The following is a 17,770-nucleotide window of genomic DNA, read 5'->3' on the forward strand; positions in this document are numbered from 1 at the left end:
CATCACAGGATTACAGTCTACGATCTAAACATCACAGGATTACAGTCTACGATCTAAACATCACAGGATTACAGTCTACGATCTAAACATCACAGGATTACAGTCTACGATCTAAACATCACGGGATTACAGTCTACGATCTAAACATCACGGGATTACAGTCTACAATCTAAACATCATGGGATTACAGTCTACAATCTAAACATCATGGGATTACAGTCTATAATCTAAACTTCACAGGATTACAGTCTACAATCTAAACATCACAGGATTACAGTCTACAATCTAAACATCACAGGATTACAGTCTACAATCTAAGCATCACAGGATTACAGTCTACGATCTAAACATCATGGGATTACAGTCTATAATCTAAACTTCACAGGATTACAGTCTACAATCTAAACATCACAGGATTACAGTCTACAATCTAAACATCACAGGATTACAGTCTACAATCTAAACATCACAGGATTACAGTCTACAATCTAAACATCATGGGATTACAGTCTACAATCTAAACATCACGGGATTACAGTCTATAATCTAAACTTCACAGGATTACAGTCTACAATCTAAACATCACAGGATTACAGTCTACAATCTAAACATCACAGGATTACAGTCTACAATCTAAACATCACGGGATTACAGTCAACAATCTAAGCATCACAGGATTACAGTCTACAATCTAAACATCACGGGATTACAGTCTACAATCTAAGCATCACAGGATTACAGTCTACAATCTAAACATCACGGGATTACAGTCTACAATCTAAACATCACAGGATTACAGTCTACAATCTAAACATCATGGGATTACAGTCTACAATCTAAACATCATGGGATTACAGTCTATAATCTAAACTTCACAGGATTACAGTCTACAATCTAAACATCACAGGATTACAGTCTACAATCTAAACATCACAGGATTACAGTCTACAATCTAAACATCACAGGATTACAGTCTACAATCTAAACATCACAGGATTACAGTCTACAATCTAAACATCATGGGATTACAGTCTATAATCTAAACTTCACAGGATTACAGTCAACAATCTAAACATCACAGGATTACAGTCTACGATCTAAACATCACAGGATTACAGTCTACAATCTAAACATCACAGGATTACAGTCTACAATCTAAACATCATGGGATTACAGTCTACAATCTAAACATCATGGGATTACAGTCAACAATCTAAACATCACAGGATTACAGTCTATAATCTAAACATCACAGGATTACAGTCTACAATCTAAACATCACAGGATTACAGTCTATAATCTAAACTTCACAGGATTACAGTCTACAATCTAAACATCACAGGATTACAGTCTACAATCTAAACATCATGGGATTACAGTCTACGATCTAAACATCACAGGATTACAGTCTACAATCTAAACATCACAGGATTACAGTCTACAATCTAAACATCATGGGATTACAGTCTATAATCTAAACTTCACAGGATTACAGTCTACGATCTAAACATCACAGAATTACAGTCTACAATCTAAACATCACAGGATTACAGTCTACAATCTAAACATCATGGGATTACAGTCTATAATCTAAACTTCACAGGATTACAGTCTACAATCTAAACATCACGGGATTACAGTCTATAATCTAAACTTCACAGGACTACAGTCTACAACGCACAAAGTGCGAGAGTGCAGTGAGTGCACCACTGCAGGCAATAAACGACACAAACAACATAAAGTGCAAACACAAGCAAACAAACAACATAAGGTGCAGAGTTGAGTGTGCATATTGAGGTAGTATATGAAAAAGGGAATAAATAAATGTAAACCTTGTGTGTGAGAGAGACATTGTAAACATTGTAAAGTAATAGTGCATTATTGTCCACTGTGTAAGATTGCAGTGTGAGTGGTGTGTTCAACAGTCTGTGAGAATCAGTCCAGTCCCTCAGAGTTGAGGACTCTGATGACATGAAGGAAGAAACTGTTACAGAGTCTGGCTGTGAAGGCCCGAATGCTTCGGTACTTTTTTCCAGACAGCAGGACGGTGAAGAGATTGTGTGAGGGGTGTGTGGGGTCAGTCACAATGCTGGTGGCTTTCCGGATGCAGTGTGTGGTGTAAATATCTCTGATGGAGGGATGGGTGTGGCATGGGTGTTGGTTTGAGCCAGATGGACTGGCTTATTTGAGTATTTCAGAAACGCCTGATCTCCTGGGGTTTTCACACACAACAGTCTCTAGAGTTTACACAGAATGGTGCAAAAAACAAAACAAAAAAACGTTGAGTGAGTGACAGTTCTGTGGGTGGAAACAAACGTCTTGTTGATAAGAGAAGTCAGAGGAAAATGGCCGGATTGGTTCGAGCTGCCAGGACAGATATAGTAACTCATAGTAACTCTTTACAACCGTGGTGAGCAGAAAAGCATCTCAGCATGCAACAGCAGAAGAGCACATTGGGTTCCACTCCTGCAGCCAAGAACAGGAATCTTAGAATCAAGAACAAGTTCCTATTAAAGCGGCTGGTGAGTGTTCATACTTTTGAAAACCATCTCAAAATAATTTCCGATTTTTTAGATAATTTAACGTTCTCTAAATAATGCTTAAATTGGATGTAATCTTACAGTTTGCTCACTTGTAGATTTACATAGTCAGTCAGTCTTTGGTACATGTTGGGGGTTACAGTGAGGGTAAAAAGTATTTGATCCCTTGCTGATTTTGTTGGTTTGCCCACTAATAAAAACATGATCATTCTATACTTTTAATGGTAGATGTATTCTAACATGGAGAGACAGAATATCAAAAAGAAAATCCAGAAAATAACTTTAAAGAATATATTTTAATTGATTTGTATTTCATTGAGGGAAATAAGTATTTGATCCCTCTAGCCAAAAGCACTTAATACTTGGTGGCAAAACCTTTGTTTGCAAGCACAGCGGACAGACGTTTGTTGTAGTTAACCACAAGGTTAGCGCACATATCAAGGGGAATTTTGGCCCACTCTTCTTTGCAGATCCTCTCTAAATCATTAAGGTTGGTGGGCTGTCGCTTGGCAACTCGGACCTTCAGCTCCCTCCATAGATTTTCGATTGGATTGAGGTCCGGAGACTGGCTGGGCCACTCCATGACCTTAATGTGGTTCTTCTTGAGCCACTCCTTTGTTGCCTTTGCTGTATGCTTCGGGTCGTTGTCATGTTGGAAGACCCAACCACGGCCCATTTTCAACTTCCTGGCAGAGGGGAGGAGGTTGTCCCTCAGGACTGGACGGTACATGGCTCCATCCATCTTCCCACTGATGCGGTGAAGTAGCCCTGTGCCCTTGGCAGAGAAACACCCCCAAAACATAATGCTTCCTCCTCCATGCTTGACAGTGGGCAAAGTGTTCCTGGGGTCATAGGCAGCATTTTTCTTCCTCCACACATGACGAGTAGAGTTTAGGCCAAATAGTTCAATTTTGGTCTCGTCTGACCGCAGAACCTTCTCCTAATCACTTTGTACATCTTTGAGGTGATCATTGGCGTACTTTAGGCAGGCCTCCACATGTGCCTTCTTAAGCAGGGGTACCTTTCGGGCACTGCAGGATTTTAATCCATTGCGGCGCAAAGTGTTGCCAATTGTTTTCCTGGTGACTGTGGTCCCAGCTGCCTTGAGGTCATTCACTAACTCCCGCTGTGTGGTTGCAGGCCGATTTCTCACAGTTCTCATGATCATTGCCACCCCACGAGGTGAAATCTTCTGTGGAGCACCAGACCGAGGTCTATTGATGGTCATGTTATACTTCTTAAATTTTCTCACAATTGCACCAATGGTTGTTACTTTAATACCCAGCATCTTGCTAATGTTTTTGTAGCCCATTCCAGATTTGTGCAGGTCAACAATCCTGTCTCTGAGGTCCTGAGAGAGTTCTTTGCTCTTACCCATGTTGGAGAGTTTGGAATCTGTCTGATTGTCTGATTCTGTGAACAGGTGTCTTTCATACAGGTGATTAGTTAGAACAGGTGTCTTCAATTCAGGTAACAAGTTGATTGGGAGTGTCTAACTGGTCTATGAAAGCCAGAACTCCTAATGCATACTAGGGGATCAAATACTTATTTCCCATAATGAAATACAAATCAATTAATATATATTCTTTAAAGTTATTTTCTGGATTTTCTTTTTAATATTCTGTCTCTCCATGTTAGAATACATTTACCATTAAAAGTATAGAATGATCATGTCTTTATTAGTGGGCAAACCAACAAAATCAGCAAGGGATCAAATACTTTTTACTCTCACTGTATATAGCGCAGGAGAAATATCTCATTCTCATCTCATTATCTCTAGCCGCTTTATCCTGTTCTACAGGGTCGCAGGCAAGCTGGAGTGTATCCCAGCTGACTACGGGCGAAATGCGGGGTACACCCTGGACAAGTCACCAGGTCATCACCGGGCCGACACATAGACACAGACAACCATTCACACTCACATTCACAGCTACGGTCAATTTAGAGTCACCAGTTAGCCTAACCTGCATGTCTTTGGACTGTGGGGGAAACCGGAGCACCCGGAGGAAACTCACGCGGACACGGGGAGAACATGCAAACTCCGCACAGAAAGGCCCTCGCCGGCCACGGGGCTCGAACCCGGACCTTCTTGCTGTGAGGCGACAGCGCTAACCACTACACCACCGTGCCGCCCCCACAAGAGAAATATATATTGTAATATCAAACTCAGTCTCACAGAGGGAAAAAAAAAAAAAAACATTCACATTAAATGTATCTGCAGCACCTTCTATATGTTGAATATCAACGACCTGCAAAAGCACACAGTATGTCGCACAGCTGCAAATCAAACTTGAACAAACTTTCACTCAAACCCTCTGTATGAACCTTTCTGCACCAACATATTTAAACCAAGCTAACATCTACCACTCTGCTATTTGAATAAAATTGATATGTAATAAAAAATTGACCTCTTTTTAGTTTTTTTTTACAAACACAGTGAGAGTTTCCTATTTCATGCATAAAGTTTGTCCTTTTCATGACATGTGATTCAATTTGCTGAGCTCAAGAAAGTTCCCAAATGTTCAATATGCAGAAATCACAGTATTTTCTTCAATGTCCTAAAGAATTTGCAGGGTAAAAACTATCATTATATGCCGGGGGGATATAGCTATTGCTCTGTCCTTCCGTCTGTCCAGCCATCTGTAAATATTTTAGTTTCCGGAGCCTAGCTCAAAAACTATTAGGAATTTTTTTTCACGAAACCTCAGAGTGATGTTAAGTGACTAGAAGAGTTGTGCCTTTTGACATTTTGGGATTTCTGTGATTTTTATTTTTTCCGTATTTCCATGGCAGCCAATTCAACTTAGGAAAATTTGGAGTGAGGTTTCATGTGGGGATCGGGGGGATATGTCATCCCCTGATGACTCTTGTTTTTTGGAAAAAAGCCTGCATGACCGTACTGAGCTCCCACATGACTCACAAACCCATTTGTGTTTGAAGAGAAGAAGAGGTGACATTTATGAGCTTGATAAATCTAATCAGATATTGTGAAAAGCACAAGTTTTACGCTGGTGCTGCAGACAAGTTGCGGCCCAATGTTTTTTTTTTTTTTGGCTCCTGCGTGTTGCTGCTGGTTGTGTTACGTTTGTACAACTTCAGGCAGGAAATTCTTAGATTTAGCAGCAATGTCTGAGATAGTAGAGATGGATGAGTATCCCTGGCCCAATTTATCAGGCATCTTCAGTTTTAAATGCCTCAGAGGAAGCAACATGATAGTGATCTACAAATTCTATGAGCTCATAAACCATTAGCTAGCTGAGTGAGCTCGATTAGCTAGACAGCTGTTTTGATGTTTTACAGTATGAAAGTCTTGTATGAAACTTAAGACATTACTTCAGTTTTTGGTACTGATTTCCTGTTGTTGTAAATATATAAGTAAAGCTCAGGATAATGTGTTAAGGACATATTTGCTAGATAGCTAACTACACTGTTAAAAATTTACTGTAAAATTTACAGTAAATTACTGGCAGCAGAGTAGCCAGTATTTTACTGTAAAATTTACAGTAACAAAGAACCCTACTGTAAATTGTGGAACAGTATGTTACTGTATGATTTTACTGTAAATTGTCCAGTAAATTTTTCACAGTGTAGACACAGACAACAAACTCAATTTAGAGTCACCAGTTAACCTAACCTGCATGTCTTTGGACTGTGGGGGAAACCAGAGGAAACCCACGTGGACAACATGCAAACTCCGCACAGAAAGGCCCTCGCCGGCCACGGGGCTCGAACCCGGACCTTCTTGCTGTGAGGCGACAGCGCTAACCACTACACCACTGTGCCGCCCTGAAGCTAATGTTTAGGCCTAAAAACCAACGTTAGATTGTGTCCGTATACTTGTAGAATTGATACAGATGTTGCCGACTTATGCACACGTTGAAAAATACCAGTCATAAAAACAAATGAGTATGAGTTCAACATCCAGTAAAGCTTATTATATTTAGAGGCAACTTGTAAAAGAGCTTGCTTCCTGCTCCCTTACCAGATTCACGGCAGTGGGTGAGTGGGTTGCATCAGCATCCATCCGCTCGCTTCGTGCTTAGCGCCAAAAAATTCCCAGAAACCTTCACGCGTTACGGTAGCAGTACACTGTACTGTATAAACATAGCCACCTAGAGTTATTTACTGTATAAGCATCACACAGTATCTTACTGTAAAATAATACGGTGCTATACTGTAAGTTTTACAGCAATTGTTTACAGTGTATGTATCGAGAAACATTATACAGTCGTATATGAATTAGCATGAGTTAGCAGCTAATGAACTTAGCAAGCTGCTGAAACCCCAGCAGCATTTGACTAATGTAGAGAAAGGTAATATTAGCTTGCTAATATTAGCTTTCTGTACATACTCCTGGTTATCACTTGGTTAGTTTGTTAATTGTAGACATAACTGCTGTGTACAGTGCTGTACAAAAGTCTTAGGCACATGTAAAGAAATGATATAGACTAAAAAAAGGCTTGAAAAATAATGAAGAGAAATGTTTCAACATTAAAAAAAATTATAAAAAGCAGTAAGCCATAATAAATGAAACAAAGTCAATATTTGGTGTAAGACGACCCTATGGTGAAAAAAAAAAGCAGTAGTCTCAGGTACAGTGAGTGCAGTTTTATGCGGAAATGAGCTGTAGGTTTTACTGAGCATCTCACAGAACCAGCCACAGTTCTTCTGGACACTTTGACTGCCACATGTGCTTCTTAATTTTGCACCAAAACCCAGTAGCCTTCATTATGTTTTCTTTTTTAATCTGAAAAGTGCTCTCTTATGTAATATGCTGCTCAGACACAAACTTTTTTTTTCTGTAGCATTTAATTTTGTGCTTGAAAATGAATGTTTGGAACTTTAGAACGTTTTTGTACTGACTCGGTAATCTAGAAGTCATAAAATAGAACTCGATAACAAAGTCTGTATGAAAAACTAATAGGGTGCCTAAGACTTTTGCACAGTACTGTATAATGTGATTAATGTAATATTGCTGATTAAAAAATGATATAATTTCATTAATATAATACTAATATCAGTTTCACTGTTGGTTTGGATGAACTTTTTATATAATGATACACAGTATCTTAGCATTAATAACCAGAAAACAACAAATGCTAGCCATCAAGTAAAGAAAATCACTTTCATACACTACAAAGTACACATTAAAACTTTATTTTTCTTACAATCAACATCACATGTTTCTAGTCTATTCTAAACTATTACAGACTCCTATATTTTATGATGCTGGCTTTCTGTCTTTAACCCTTTCCTGTCTCTTGTTCACAAATAGTATGATACTAAACACTTAAGAATAGTGTGGGGGCAGCACGGTGGTGTAGTGGTTAGCGCTGTCACCTCACAGCAAGAAGGTCCAGGTTCAAGCCCTATGGCTGGTGAGGGACTTTCTGTGTGGAGTTTGCATGTTCTCCCCGTGTCTGCGTGGGTTTCCTCCAGGTGCTCCGGTTTCCCCCAAAGACATGCAGGTTAGGCTAACTGGTGACTCTAAATTGACCGTAGGTGTGAGTGTGAATGGTTGTCTGTGTCTATGTGTCAGCCCTGTGATGACCTGGCGACTTGTCCAGGGTGTACCCCGCCTTTCGCCCGTAGTCAGCTGGGATAGGCTCCAGCTTGCCTGCGACCCTGTAGAACAGGATAAAGTGGCTAGAGATAATGAGATGAGAATAGCGTGAGTTAAATTAAGCTATCAGTCATCATCAAATCATTCTTTTTTAAAGTCTAACCTTAATCACTATGTCTTACAATGAGTGCCAGCTGCCAGTTTTAAATGAAATTTATTAGGCATTAAAAGAGAATCGGATTCTAGCTCAAAGTCTCGATAGTGTATTGCTTCAGTACATTGAAAATGAATGTTGTTGGTTATATGATAGATTTTGCTTCAACCCAGTGGTCAGATCCCAATATTTTATCAGGAAATGTACAGTTTGACAAAAAAAAAAGTAGCCTACTGTTTTCTTTTTTTGCCTTCACTTCAAACCGCTGGCCAGCTGTGAAGTTGATGTTCAAACTGTCACATGGTGTATCATTGGTACTTACAGTAGCCACTGGTTTTCTTGTGTTTATGCCATTCATTCATCCATCCATCCATTATCTGTAGCCACTTTTCCTGTTTAGGGTCACGGGCAAGCTGGAGCCTATCCCAGCTGACTATGGGCGAGAGGTAGAGTATTGAGGTATTTCACCTGACGTCACAGGGTCACGTGACGCCCCGGTGTCCACCATTTTGAACGTCAAGCTACATACTAACGCTGCAGACAGAGAGGGAGAACCGGCTTGAAAAAAAACGTGTTACAGACACCTAGAATAGATTAATTTGTCAGTAAGCACTCTATAAATAACCATGGTGTTTGCTTGTTGTGCTGTGGGCTGCCACAACAGACAGGGACAGCATGCAGGATGCTCCTTTTACCGGTTTCTAGTGATGGGAATTTCGGCTCTTTTTCGGGAGCCGGCTCTTTTGGCTCTTCTTACTATAAGGAGCCGGCTCTTTCGGCTCCCAAACGGCTCCTGAGATTTTATTTTTGATTTAATTGCTGCAATTAACTAGTTAATTAATTACATTATTATTTATATTTTATCAATAGGATATTTTCCATTTTATTTTTTAGTTTTTGTAGCCATTGTAAAGCTTTGTAAAGTATAGCAGTGTAACAATGTTCTAGCTATAGAAATAAAACTTACTTACCAATGAATAAATTTTCTCACAAACATAATGCAAAACTGTGTTATATTACCAATTTAAAATACACAGCTGATTTTTCCCTCCTCAGGTGCCTCACAGACTCCTCTCCCCTGCGCTCCACAGCTTTAAGCATTACACCAATTTTCGTATTTTCGCAGCTGTGAATGACATCAACCAAAAAAAGTAGGTGTACACCATGCTACTTTTTTTCCTTTGAATGGTAATAGACAACACAAAGACGCAATCGGACAGCAACTTTTTTTGTGAAAGTCTCTCTCTCTCTCTCTCTCTGAGGCACCTAAGGACAAAAAACTAATTCGGCTCCCCAACTCGGCTCCCACCGAAGAGCCGGCTCCCGTCGTTCACTTCAAAGAGCCGGCTCTTTGAACCGGATCTTTCGCGACCGACACATCACTACCGGTTTACTACTGACCCAGACAAGAGGGATTACAGCTGCGAAGAGACAGGATTGGGAGCCAACAGAGTACTCCAGACTTTGCAGTGATCATTTCATTTCAGGTTAGTTTATCAGTTAACGCAATTTTGATAAAATATATAGCAAAAAGTAAATGGGTCAGTGTTTGTTAACCCATCTGAGCAGTGAAATAAGGCAGTGTTAATTTGTCTAGGGTTGCATGTAGCAGACATCAGACATAAAACGCAATAACAGAGGCTAGAAAGAAACGGGACACAGAAATAAACAGGGAAATTAAGTAAAAAGAAAGAAAGAAAGAAAGAAAGAAAGAAAGAAAGAAAAAAAAGAGCGCGGATCTCCAAACACATGAGAAGCCTATCTTACGCACATATCACGCGGACTCCACACCTCCACACACGCATCGCGTCTGAAGTCATAACTCATCAGGGGAAATCGTGTCCGCATTTGGCATGTTCAAAAAACAACCTCGCGTCAACAATGATACCACACGCAAAAAAAAAAAAAAAAACAGGCTACTCAACAACCAACCTGGCAGCAGCAGTCGTTGTCATGTAAACACAACACGTCGGATATGCAAATGCTTCCCGTTACACACGATTGCTATGTCAATAAACATCATTTTGCCAATATTTTAGAGACCCCCCAACACTTCCTAAATCATGTTTTCAAAGGATCTCATGTCTGTTTCAGGGGATCTCGGATCCCCGAGTAACAAAACAGTGTTGTGAACATAGCCTACCTTGTACCGTTTCAAACTGCTGGGGTCATCCTTCATCAAACTGTTGACTTCTGTCGACAACCTTGGCTCCATACCAAGGCTGGGTACAGTGTTTGTGATAAAATACAGATCAAATTTAACACGAATCACAGCTTACTTTCTTGTTAAAATGTGCAAAGGTCTCCACCATCTCATGCTGCGTTCATGTGCTATGGGAATTATGGTAAATACCAAACGCCGACATGGAAAACACACATGAACGCCCCCTCTTGTGGTATTTTCCACTGGGCAACTCGTAGAAAATTTTGATACACGAGTTGCCGAGATGAGATGAACTTTAACCTTTTCAACATGGCGGCGAGCGGTACAAGACATTTGAATGGTAAGCATTGTACGCTATTAAAGTTTTTTTTACTAGTGCTAGTGGGTAGTTTTTGGTGTCTATGCAATGTTGCGTCATTAACAAGTGTAATATAATACGTTAGAAATCCGTTTCCTTTAAAAATGTGTTATGGTTTGTTTTTACCTATCCAGAGCAGACGCTATTGCTAACGATTGCTCCGCGTCCTTGTATGAACTGTTATGGAATTTACTCAAGTGAAAGTTTTTTGTCTGTAGTTTACGCCAGCGACGACATGCTGTTCTGGGACGAGGGGATGACCCAACCAGTGTCGCAAACCCTCTACCAACGGGAAGGGGAACACACATTGTATGTGGATGCTGACTTCACCACTGCTCTGCAGATTGTACCCCGCAGGTCTACAACAGGTGATTGCCTGTTCTCACAACTGTACAAGGATACAAGGAGTTTTATTTGTCACATGCATAGAATTACAAAGTAAAACATGCAGTGAAATTATAACATGCAGAGAAATAAGAGTTGCAGCAGCCACACAACATTAAAGTATCCTCTATCAAGCCATCCCAGTTCCATCACCATCTACGTGTACCTAACAACCAATATTATAATGCAGCCATATATTTCAAAGCCCACATCATGCACTCAATTCCTTGGAATTACATTTTCTTGTTTGGGTCATTGACGTTTTTGTAGTAGCAGAAGTCAGGATAGTGCAACCACAGCTAATGCCACTATTGTATAGATTACATGATTATTTTGTTTTTACTGCAATGGCTAAGAAGCACATTCATTGCTTGTACATTAATTACCAATTATTAATGAACTTATGGGCATTAGCTGTGGTTGTACTGCCTGACGTCTGCTACTAAAAAAATGTCATTTACCCGTTTATGATCTCTGTCTGTCTGTCCTATTCTAGAGAACATTGCTGCAGAGCTGCCTGTGAACCAGGTGTTCTCCAGAGAGCACACCCTGTACCTCATAGATGTAATGAGGGAACACCTCCTAAAGGATGAAGCCGAACTGCCTGGCAATCTAACTGAGCTGAACAAAAGAATCAAGATGGCAAGGGGGAAGAAGCGGTCCTTCTGGCAGGAAGTTTCGGAGAAGCTCAAAAACCAGTTCCAAATGCAGTTCGATGTCGACAGGGTAGCTAGGAAGTGGACCACCCTTGAAGATGGCTACAAAAAGGCTGTAGATAACAACACATCCACAGGGAAAGGCCCAACTAAATTCCAGTTTTACAAAGAAATGGGGGAACTCCTGGGGGGACAACATGACATTGATTTCCCTGTTGTTGGCACATCGAAGGGCATCACTGTTAGGCGGCCTGAAGCCATCAAGCCAATGAAGCAACCCTTGATGCAGCACGACTCATCTAATGAGGAAGGCGAGTTGTCTTCTCCCACAGCCCAGTCCTCCGATTCTGAGGGGACTTCAACCTCACGCCCACCTTTTGCACAGAAAAGGAAGCGTGGGGAGGAGACTGTCACACGGGTCATCACCTGCTTTAAGGAATGTGAGGAGGCAGCACAGCGTCGTCATGAAGAAATGATGGAGCAAATCAAAACCACCAATGCTTTATTCAAGCAGATGCTGCAGAATGTACGTGAGCAACAATAACTTTTTTGGGGTGTGTGCTTTTTTTTGTAATGTTTTTTGAAATTAGTTTACTTCAGAGTTCATTTCAAGTGTCTTTTAGAATGTAAAAGTCTTTTACAAATAACTTAATAGATTCATAAGAAGGAAAAATGAGAAAAAAAGAAAGGTGTGGTGTGTATATATGCATATATATATATATATATATATATATATATATATATATATATATATTCACAAATAGTATGTGACAAGTGTTGCATTGTTGTGGAAAAGAGTTTTAATAAACAATAAGGAAACACACCACTGTCCAATTTCTTTTCCATCTTTATCATTTAAACGTAATGTCTTTAACTTAAGCCTATTAACTTTGTCACTTTAGGAATTGCTTTAACTTTGATAAACATTGCTTTAAGTAAACATGTCAGGGGATGAAATGGAAGGCCTGTGATTATAAATGAGTATGGCTTGTAAAATATTCACATTCAACTACTGTAGCAGACTTATTCATTGTCATCCCCTTCTCGAGGGCACCCGTGGGGATGCTCATCACATGTAATTTCAGACTCTCCAATGCAGAAATTGTGAAGTGCACAAGCTGCTACAATTATTTTCACGATCACATCCACGCGACAATTTTGTATGTCACGGAGGCGTCTCCACTTGCACTTCAAGCGGCCAAATGCCTGTTCCACTACTACCCTCCCTCTGCAAATCATTCCATTTCGGCGCAGGTCACCCTCTCCCAATGCCCCATTATCTCTTTTTGGAGTGACAATGAAGGGGAAGGCATTGCAAAGGTATGCACCATCCCCCAGTAATTTGTAGTCTCCTAACTTCTGTACATGATCTGCGAAGAATGGGGATAGCCTCAGCATGCGTGCATCATGTACTCTTCCAGGTGGCCCAGCAAAAATATCTATGAACCTCCCCTGGTCGTCAACAATGCCCTGCAACAGCACAGAATAGTAGGCCTTCCTGTTTAAATAATCCCCCCCCCTAACAGGTGGTCGCTGGATTCTAATATGACATCCATCAATTGCTCCCACTATCCCATCTATTCCACACAGCCTTTTGAATAAGGCTGCTTGGACTGCCTTCTGGCAGTCATTTGGCCAGACAATGTGGTGTTCTGCAATGGCACAGATTCGGTCAAGCATTTTCATTATGACATTATGGGCTGCTCCTTGACTCACATCAAATTTATCTGCCAGCTCACGAAAACAGTTTTGGTTTGCCAGATACCAGAGCACCATCACCACTTTTTTCTGCACAGGGATTCTGGCTGGACCTCCTGTTGAGTTGTCATCTGTCAAGCCATGCTGCCTCAGTTGATCACAGAGTAGGTGAAATTGCTCTCTGGTAACCCTCAGGTGGCTCTTGAAAGTTCTGTCCTGCATGTCAAGGAGAGTACTCCAGGCGGTTCCAGTTTTTAAAACCCCAGGATTGTCTAGGTCTTCCAGGCAGTGAAGGATGGTGAGTCTTTAGATTAGAAAGTAAATTCACGTTAAATATCATCTTTCTACCTCTTTGGACTATTTTTTAAAATTATATTCACTTCTAATATATGTGTATGTCATCTGGGCGTTTTATCACAACACAGTATGTGATTGTTACAGTATAAACAAAGTATCAAATCACGCACTTCCTGATCATGTCATGTCTCGTGGGTTTATCAAAACATATGCAGTCTCGCCAATGCCAGAGCCGGAGATATACGATACTCGACAGAAGGCTTTGGCCAATGCTTTGCTAGTCATGGGACATACGGAAGGACTTGGGAACTTTACTGCCATCAAATTTCCAAAGTTGGAGTACAAATGCACGTCAGGTGAGACATATTCAGAATGGCTGTAAAAATTAGCACTGACTGACTGATCCGGGTGTTTTTCTCAAAAAAAAAAAAATTCACTTGGAAGCAACTGGACTTCTTGTTGGGGCGTGAAAACACATTGTGTTCCTCAATTTGAACTGGGATGTAACAAAAGACACTATTATCTCCGTTTCTAGTAAAAAAAAAAAAAAAAACGGTCATTTTGAAATAAATTTAACCCTTGCTTAGCTTGACCTAGCTTATGAACCAAGAAAGAAGTGGTTTTCACCTACGGAAAGCTGACTCTCACCTTTTAAACGAGTCATGTTATGTATATTATATTATTATAATATGTATATATTTATACATATTATAGCCTAATATAAAATATTCTGTGGCTGTCCAAAGAAAACTGCGTGGCATTCAATGTGTTAAGAAAATCTCCTTGTCATGATCAGGAAATATTCAGCATGTATTCACCTTTTGACTTTTGCTAACTCATATTCCTGCTGCAGCTGATGAATAAGGCAATCTATAATTGTTTTAGCCAAATAACAGGCCTTCTGAATCTGGTCCACCATCTTTAATTTGTCAACCACAACAAAAGCATGTGAACACAACACACTGGTAAATACCACTTCCCAACTGGAAAATATCATCTTCCCAGAGCACATGAATGCAGGGTCATACCGCCTTGCACTGAAGGACTTAAGTGTGCCATCCAAAATGGCTGCATCACTTGACTTGGTCACGTGGATGAAATACCTCAATACCCTGGACAAGTCGCCAGATCATCGCAGGGCTGATACACAGAGACAAACAATCATTCACACCCACATTCACACCTATGGTCAATTTAGAGCCACCAATTAGCCTAACCTGCATGTCTTTGGACTGTGGGGGGAAACCAGAGCACCCGGAGGAAACTCATGCAGACACGGGGAGAACATGCAAACTCTTCACAGAAAGGCCCCCATTGGCCACTGGGCTCAAACCCAGAACCTTCTTGCTGTGAGGCGACAATGCTAACCACTACACCACCATGCTGCCCCATGTTTATGCTAGTCAGTTGATAACTTATGTTACTGATGTGATGTTATACAATCAACCAGTTTATCGACCAACATTGACTTGTCCCGTATAGTTAATGTTACCATTTAACTGTAGATTCCTAGTTCTTCTGATAAGAAAACCAAGATAACCTTCCGAAAAGCACTTGCACACAAACACACGCTAGACATGATATTAAGAGAGATGGCTTTTTTAAAATGATCATTTCACTAGACGAATGGAATAAACTCCTTTATGTTTATATCAAGTCCTCATTCACTTGTCAAGTCAATTGACATTAATCTTTATCAAGTCACTCATTCATGGGGGAAGCCATGACCTAATGGTTAGAGAAGCAGCTTTGGGGCCAAAATGTTGTTGGTTTAATTCCCTGAATCAGCAGGGCTGAAGGGAAGTTATCTCGGAAGGTTATCTTGGCTGAAGTGCCCTTGAACAAGGCACCTAACCCCCAACTGCTCCCCAGGCTGCTCTGGGTTTGTTGTATGTCGCTCTGGATAAGAGTGTCTGCTAAATGCCTATAATGTAATGTTTATGGGTAAGATGTGGTTGGAGGATCATATCACTTTCACATTAGGTGACAGTTCGTTATCTTCATTCACCAAAAGCTGCCTTTTGACAGCCAAGCAAGGTGGCTTGAGTATTTGATGTTTGATCTTGATCTGTAGGCTAGCATGATGCATAAGGAGATGGTTGGGTAGTCTAGGATGAAAGACACATGTGAAAGATAAGCAAAACGAGCTTAGCAAAAATATTGCAATCCTGTATTTTTATTCCTTGTATGGTATGTGTTGTGTGGATGTGGTTCTCACGCAATCATGCACAGTAGTCTATGCCAGGGGTTTTCAAAGTGTGGGAGAGTGAGCCCCCCCTCGGAGAGCAAATAAACAACAGTGCCCCCCCTTACAATTTTTGTTGTTGCTATACTTAATGTTCCATTCGTATTTTTAAAAAAATGGTTGTTGTACACATTATTTTTTTCTTTTTCACATTTTAAACATCTGTGCTTTTTAAAACATCTTGTTTTACACATTTTAAACATCTCATAGCATCGTTAGTTAGCACCTCTTGGCAGACAGCACACTGTGGCAGTGGAGCATCTTCAGATCCAGTCCATGAAAATCCAAAATTTAAATAATCATGGTCATACTTTCTTCTTTTTCCAGTCCCCCAGGATTCCGCGGGCCTTTTTTGTGATTGTTGTGGGCTAAAATGTCTGATGTTGCGGGGGTTTCCCAAAAAATTGCGATGAAAGTTGCGGTGTTTTTTAGGTTTTTGTTGCGATTACATTGCGGGAGGAAGTGAAAGTTGCGAGAAATTGTTGCAATTTTCTCTTTTTGTGATTAAAATTGAGTGATATGTTAAATATTAAGTTATTACTGAAAAACTATTGATTAAAAAAACAAAGACACTGAGAAATGATCCTATAAACAACTTTACCAATATAAAAGATTACCAGGACTACAAAAATGCAGAAAAATAGGCTTTACTTATCCAAATACACCTGTTGGTTCAAAAGTTAAAGTGCAGAGAACCTCACAGCACAACATGAAGTTACCTTAAAATATAATATAAATGCCTCAGCTTTCATGTAAGAAAAAAAAAACTATTAATACTAGTACCGTGTGCAGGCAGTCTCTCCTGAAGACTAAATTAAACAATAATTATAAACTAATAAAATAAATGGCTCAGGCTTCATAGAAGAAAAAAAACAATTTGAACAGAATCTCACAGTATGATGCTGAAGCAGCCTAAACAATGGAAAATAAAATACCATTTTGGCAAAAATGTTGGCATCCATTAATTTCTTGTATTAAGTAAAAAAATAAATAAAGTGCACACAGTCCTTCACTGTAAACATACAGTAACACACTTTCAGTAACAGAATTTAAGCCTACATAAACACTGACTCGCACATCATGCAATGTTGCCAGATACTGCTGACGTTTTCCAGTCCAAAATATATTCAAAACCCGCCAAAATGCACTTGAAACCGCCAATCTGGCAACACTGCGCGCATGCTGCTTCTCTTGAACATAGACATCCGGAAGTAAGGCGGAAGGTAGTTTGTCGATGTCACCTCAAGACGACGCCAACGATTGGTCAAATTTGCGGGAAAGTTGCGGTGATTGGATATAATTGCAACACCGCCCTGAATTCGCGGGGATTGGTTGAATTTGCGCTGAAGTTGCAAATCGCAACATCCTGGAGGCTCTGTTTTTTTGCTTGGCCGTCTCCTCACTCCCTGTAGCTTTAGGTACTAAAAATCGATCCATTTTGTCTCTCACGTTGCGCCCCCCCTGAAGAACTCTGGCGCCCCCCAGGGGGGGCGCGCCCCACACTTTGAAAAGCCCTGCTGTATATCATTCTTACTGATTAGTATCCCAACTGTGTAGACAGCAGGTTCATTGAGGTAAATATGCACAAGCGACAGTAATGCGGTAACGTCCAAGGGTTTCAGAACAACATTGGCTGATGGAGGTTAGATCATTAGTGTAGTCTAGAGGTCTAGTGCCTGTAATAAAGTGCATAAAATAAGAGAAATATAGG

General features: G+C 40.3%; 2 protein-coding genes across 2 annotated transcripts; one reads left to right on the forward strand and one right to left on the reverse strand.

The window, feature by feature from the left end:
* Nucleotides 1-2,310: 2,310 nt before the first annotated feature.
* On the forward strand, nt 2,311-12,363 carry LOC132869064 (uncharacterized). Its single transcript, XM_060902419.1, has 5 exons — nt 2,311-2,522; nt 9,314-9,408; nt 9,520-9,744; nt 10,998-11,147; nt 11,660-12,363. Exons 4-5 carry the CDS (start codon nt 11,015-11,017, stop codon nt 12,361-12,363), a joined length of 837 nt encoding a protein of 278 aa, XP_060758402.1. The 5' UTR covers nt 2,311-2,522; nt 9,314-9,408; nt 9,520-9,744; nt 10,998-11,014.
* Nucleotides 12,364-12,842: 479 nt separating this feature from the next.
* LOC132869065 (uncharacterized) lies at nt 12,843-13,739 on the reverse strand. The gene has a single exon (XM_060902420.1). The coding sequence runs from the start codon at nt 13,737-13,739 to the stop codon at nt 12,843-12,845; it is 897 nt and encodes a 298-aa protein (XP_060758403.1).
* Nucleotides 13,740-17,770: the final 4,031 nt, after the last annotated feature.

This window comes from Neoarius graeffei, chromosome 20 (genome assembly GCF_027579695.1).
Source record: "Neoarius graeffei isolate fNeoGra1 chromosome 20, fNeoGra1.pri, whole genome shotgun sequence".
Lineage (NCBI taxonomy): Eukaryota > Metazoa > Chordata > Actinopteri > Siluriformes > Ariidae > Neoarius > Neoarius graeffei.

Bases quoted from the DNA above. Each gene is read 5' to 3' on its own strand.
- LOC132869064 (XM_060902419.1), top strand. From the start codon at position 11,015: ATGCTGTTCTGGGACGAGGGGATGACCCAACCAGTGTCGCAAACCCTC. The intron at 11,148-11,659 runs GTGATTGCCTGT...GTCCTATTCTAG, and splicing joins ACCCCGCAGGTCTACAACAG to AGAACATTGCTGCAGAGCTG.
- LOC132869065 (XM_060902420.1), bottom strand. From the start codon at position 13,739: ATGCAGGACAGAACTTTCAAGAGCCACCTGAGGGTTACCAGAGAGCAA.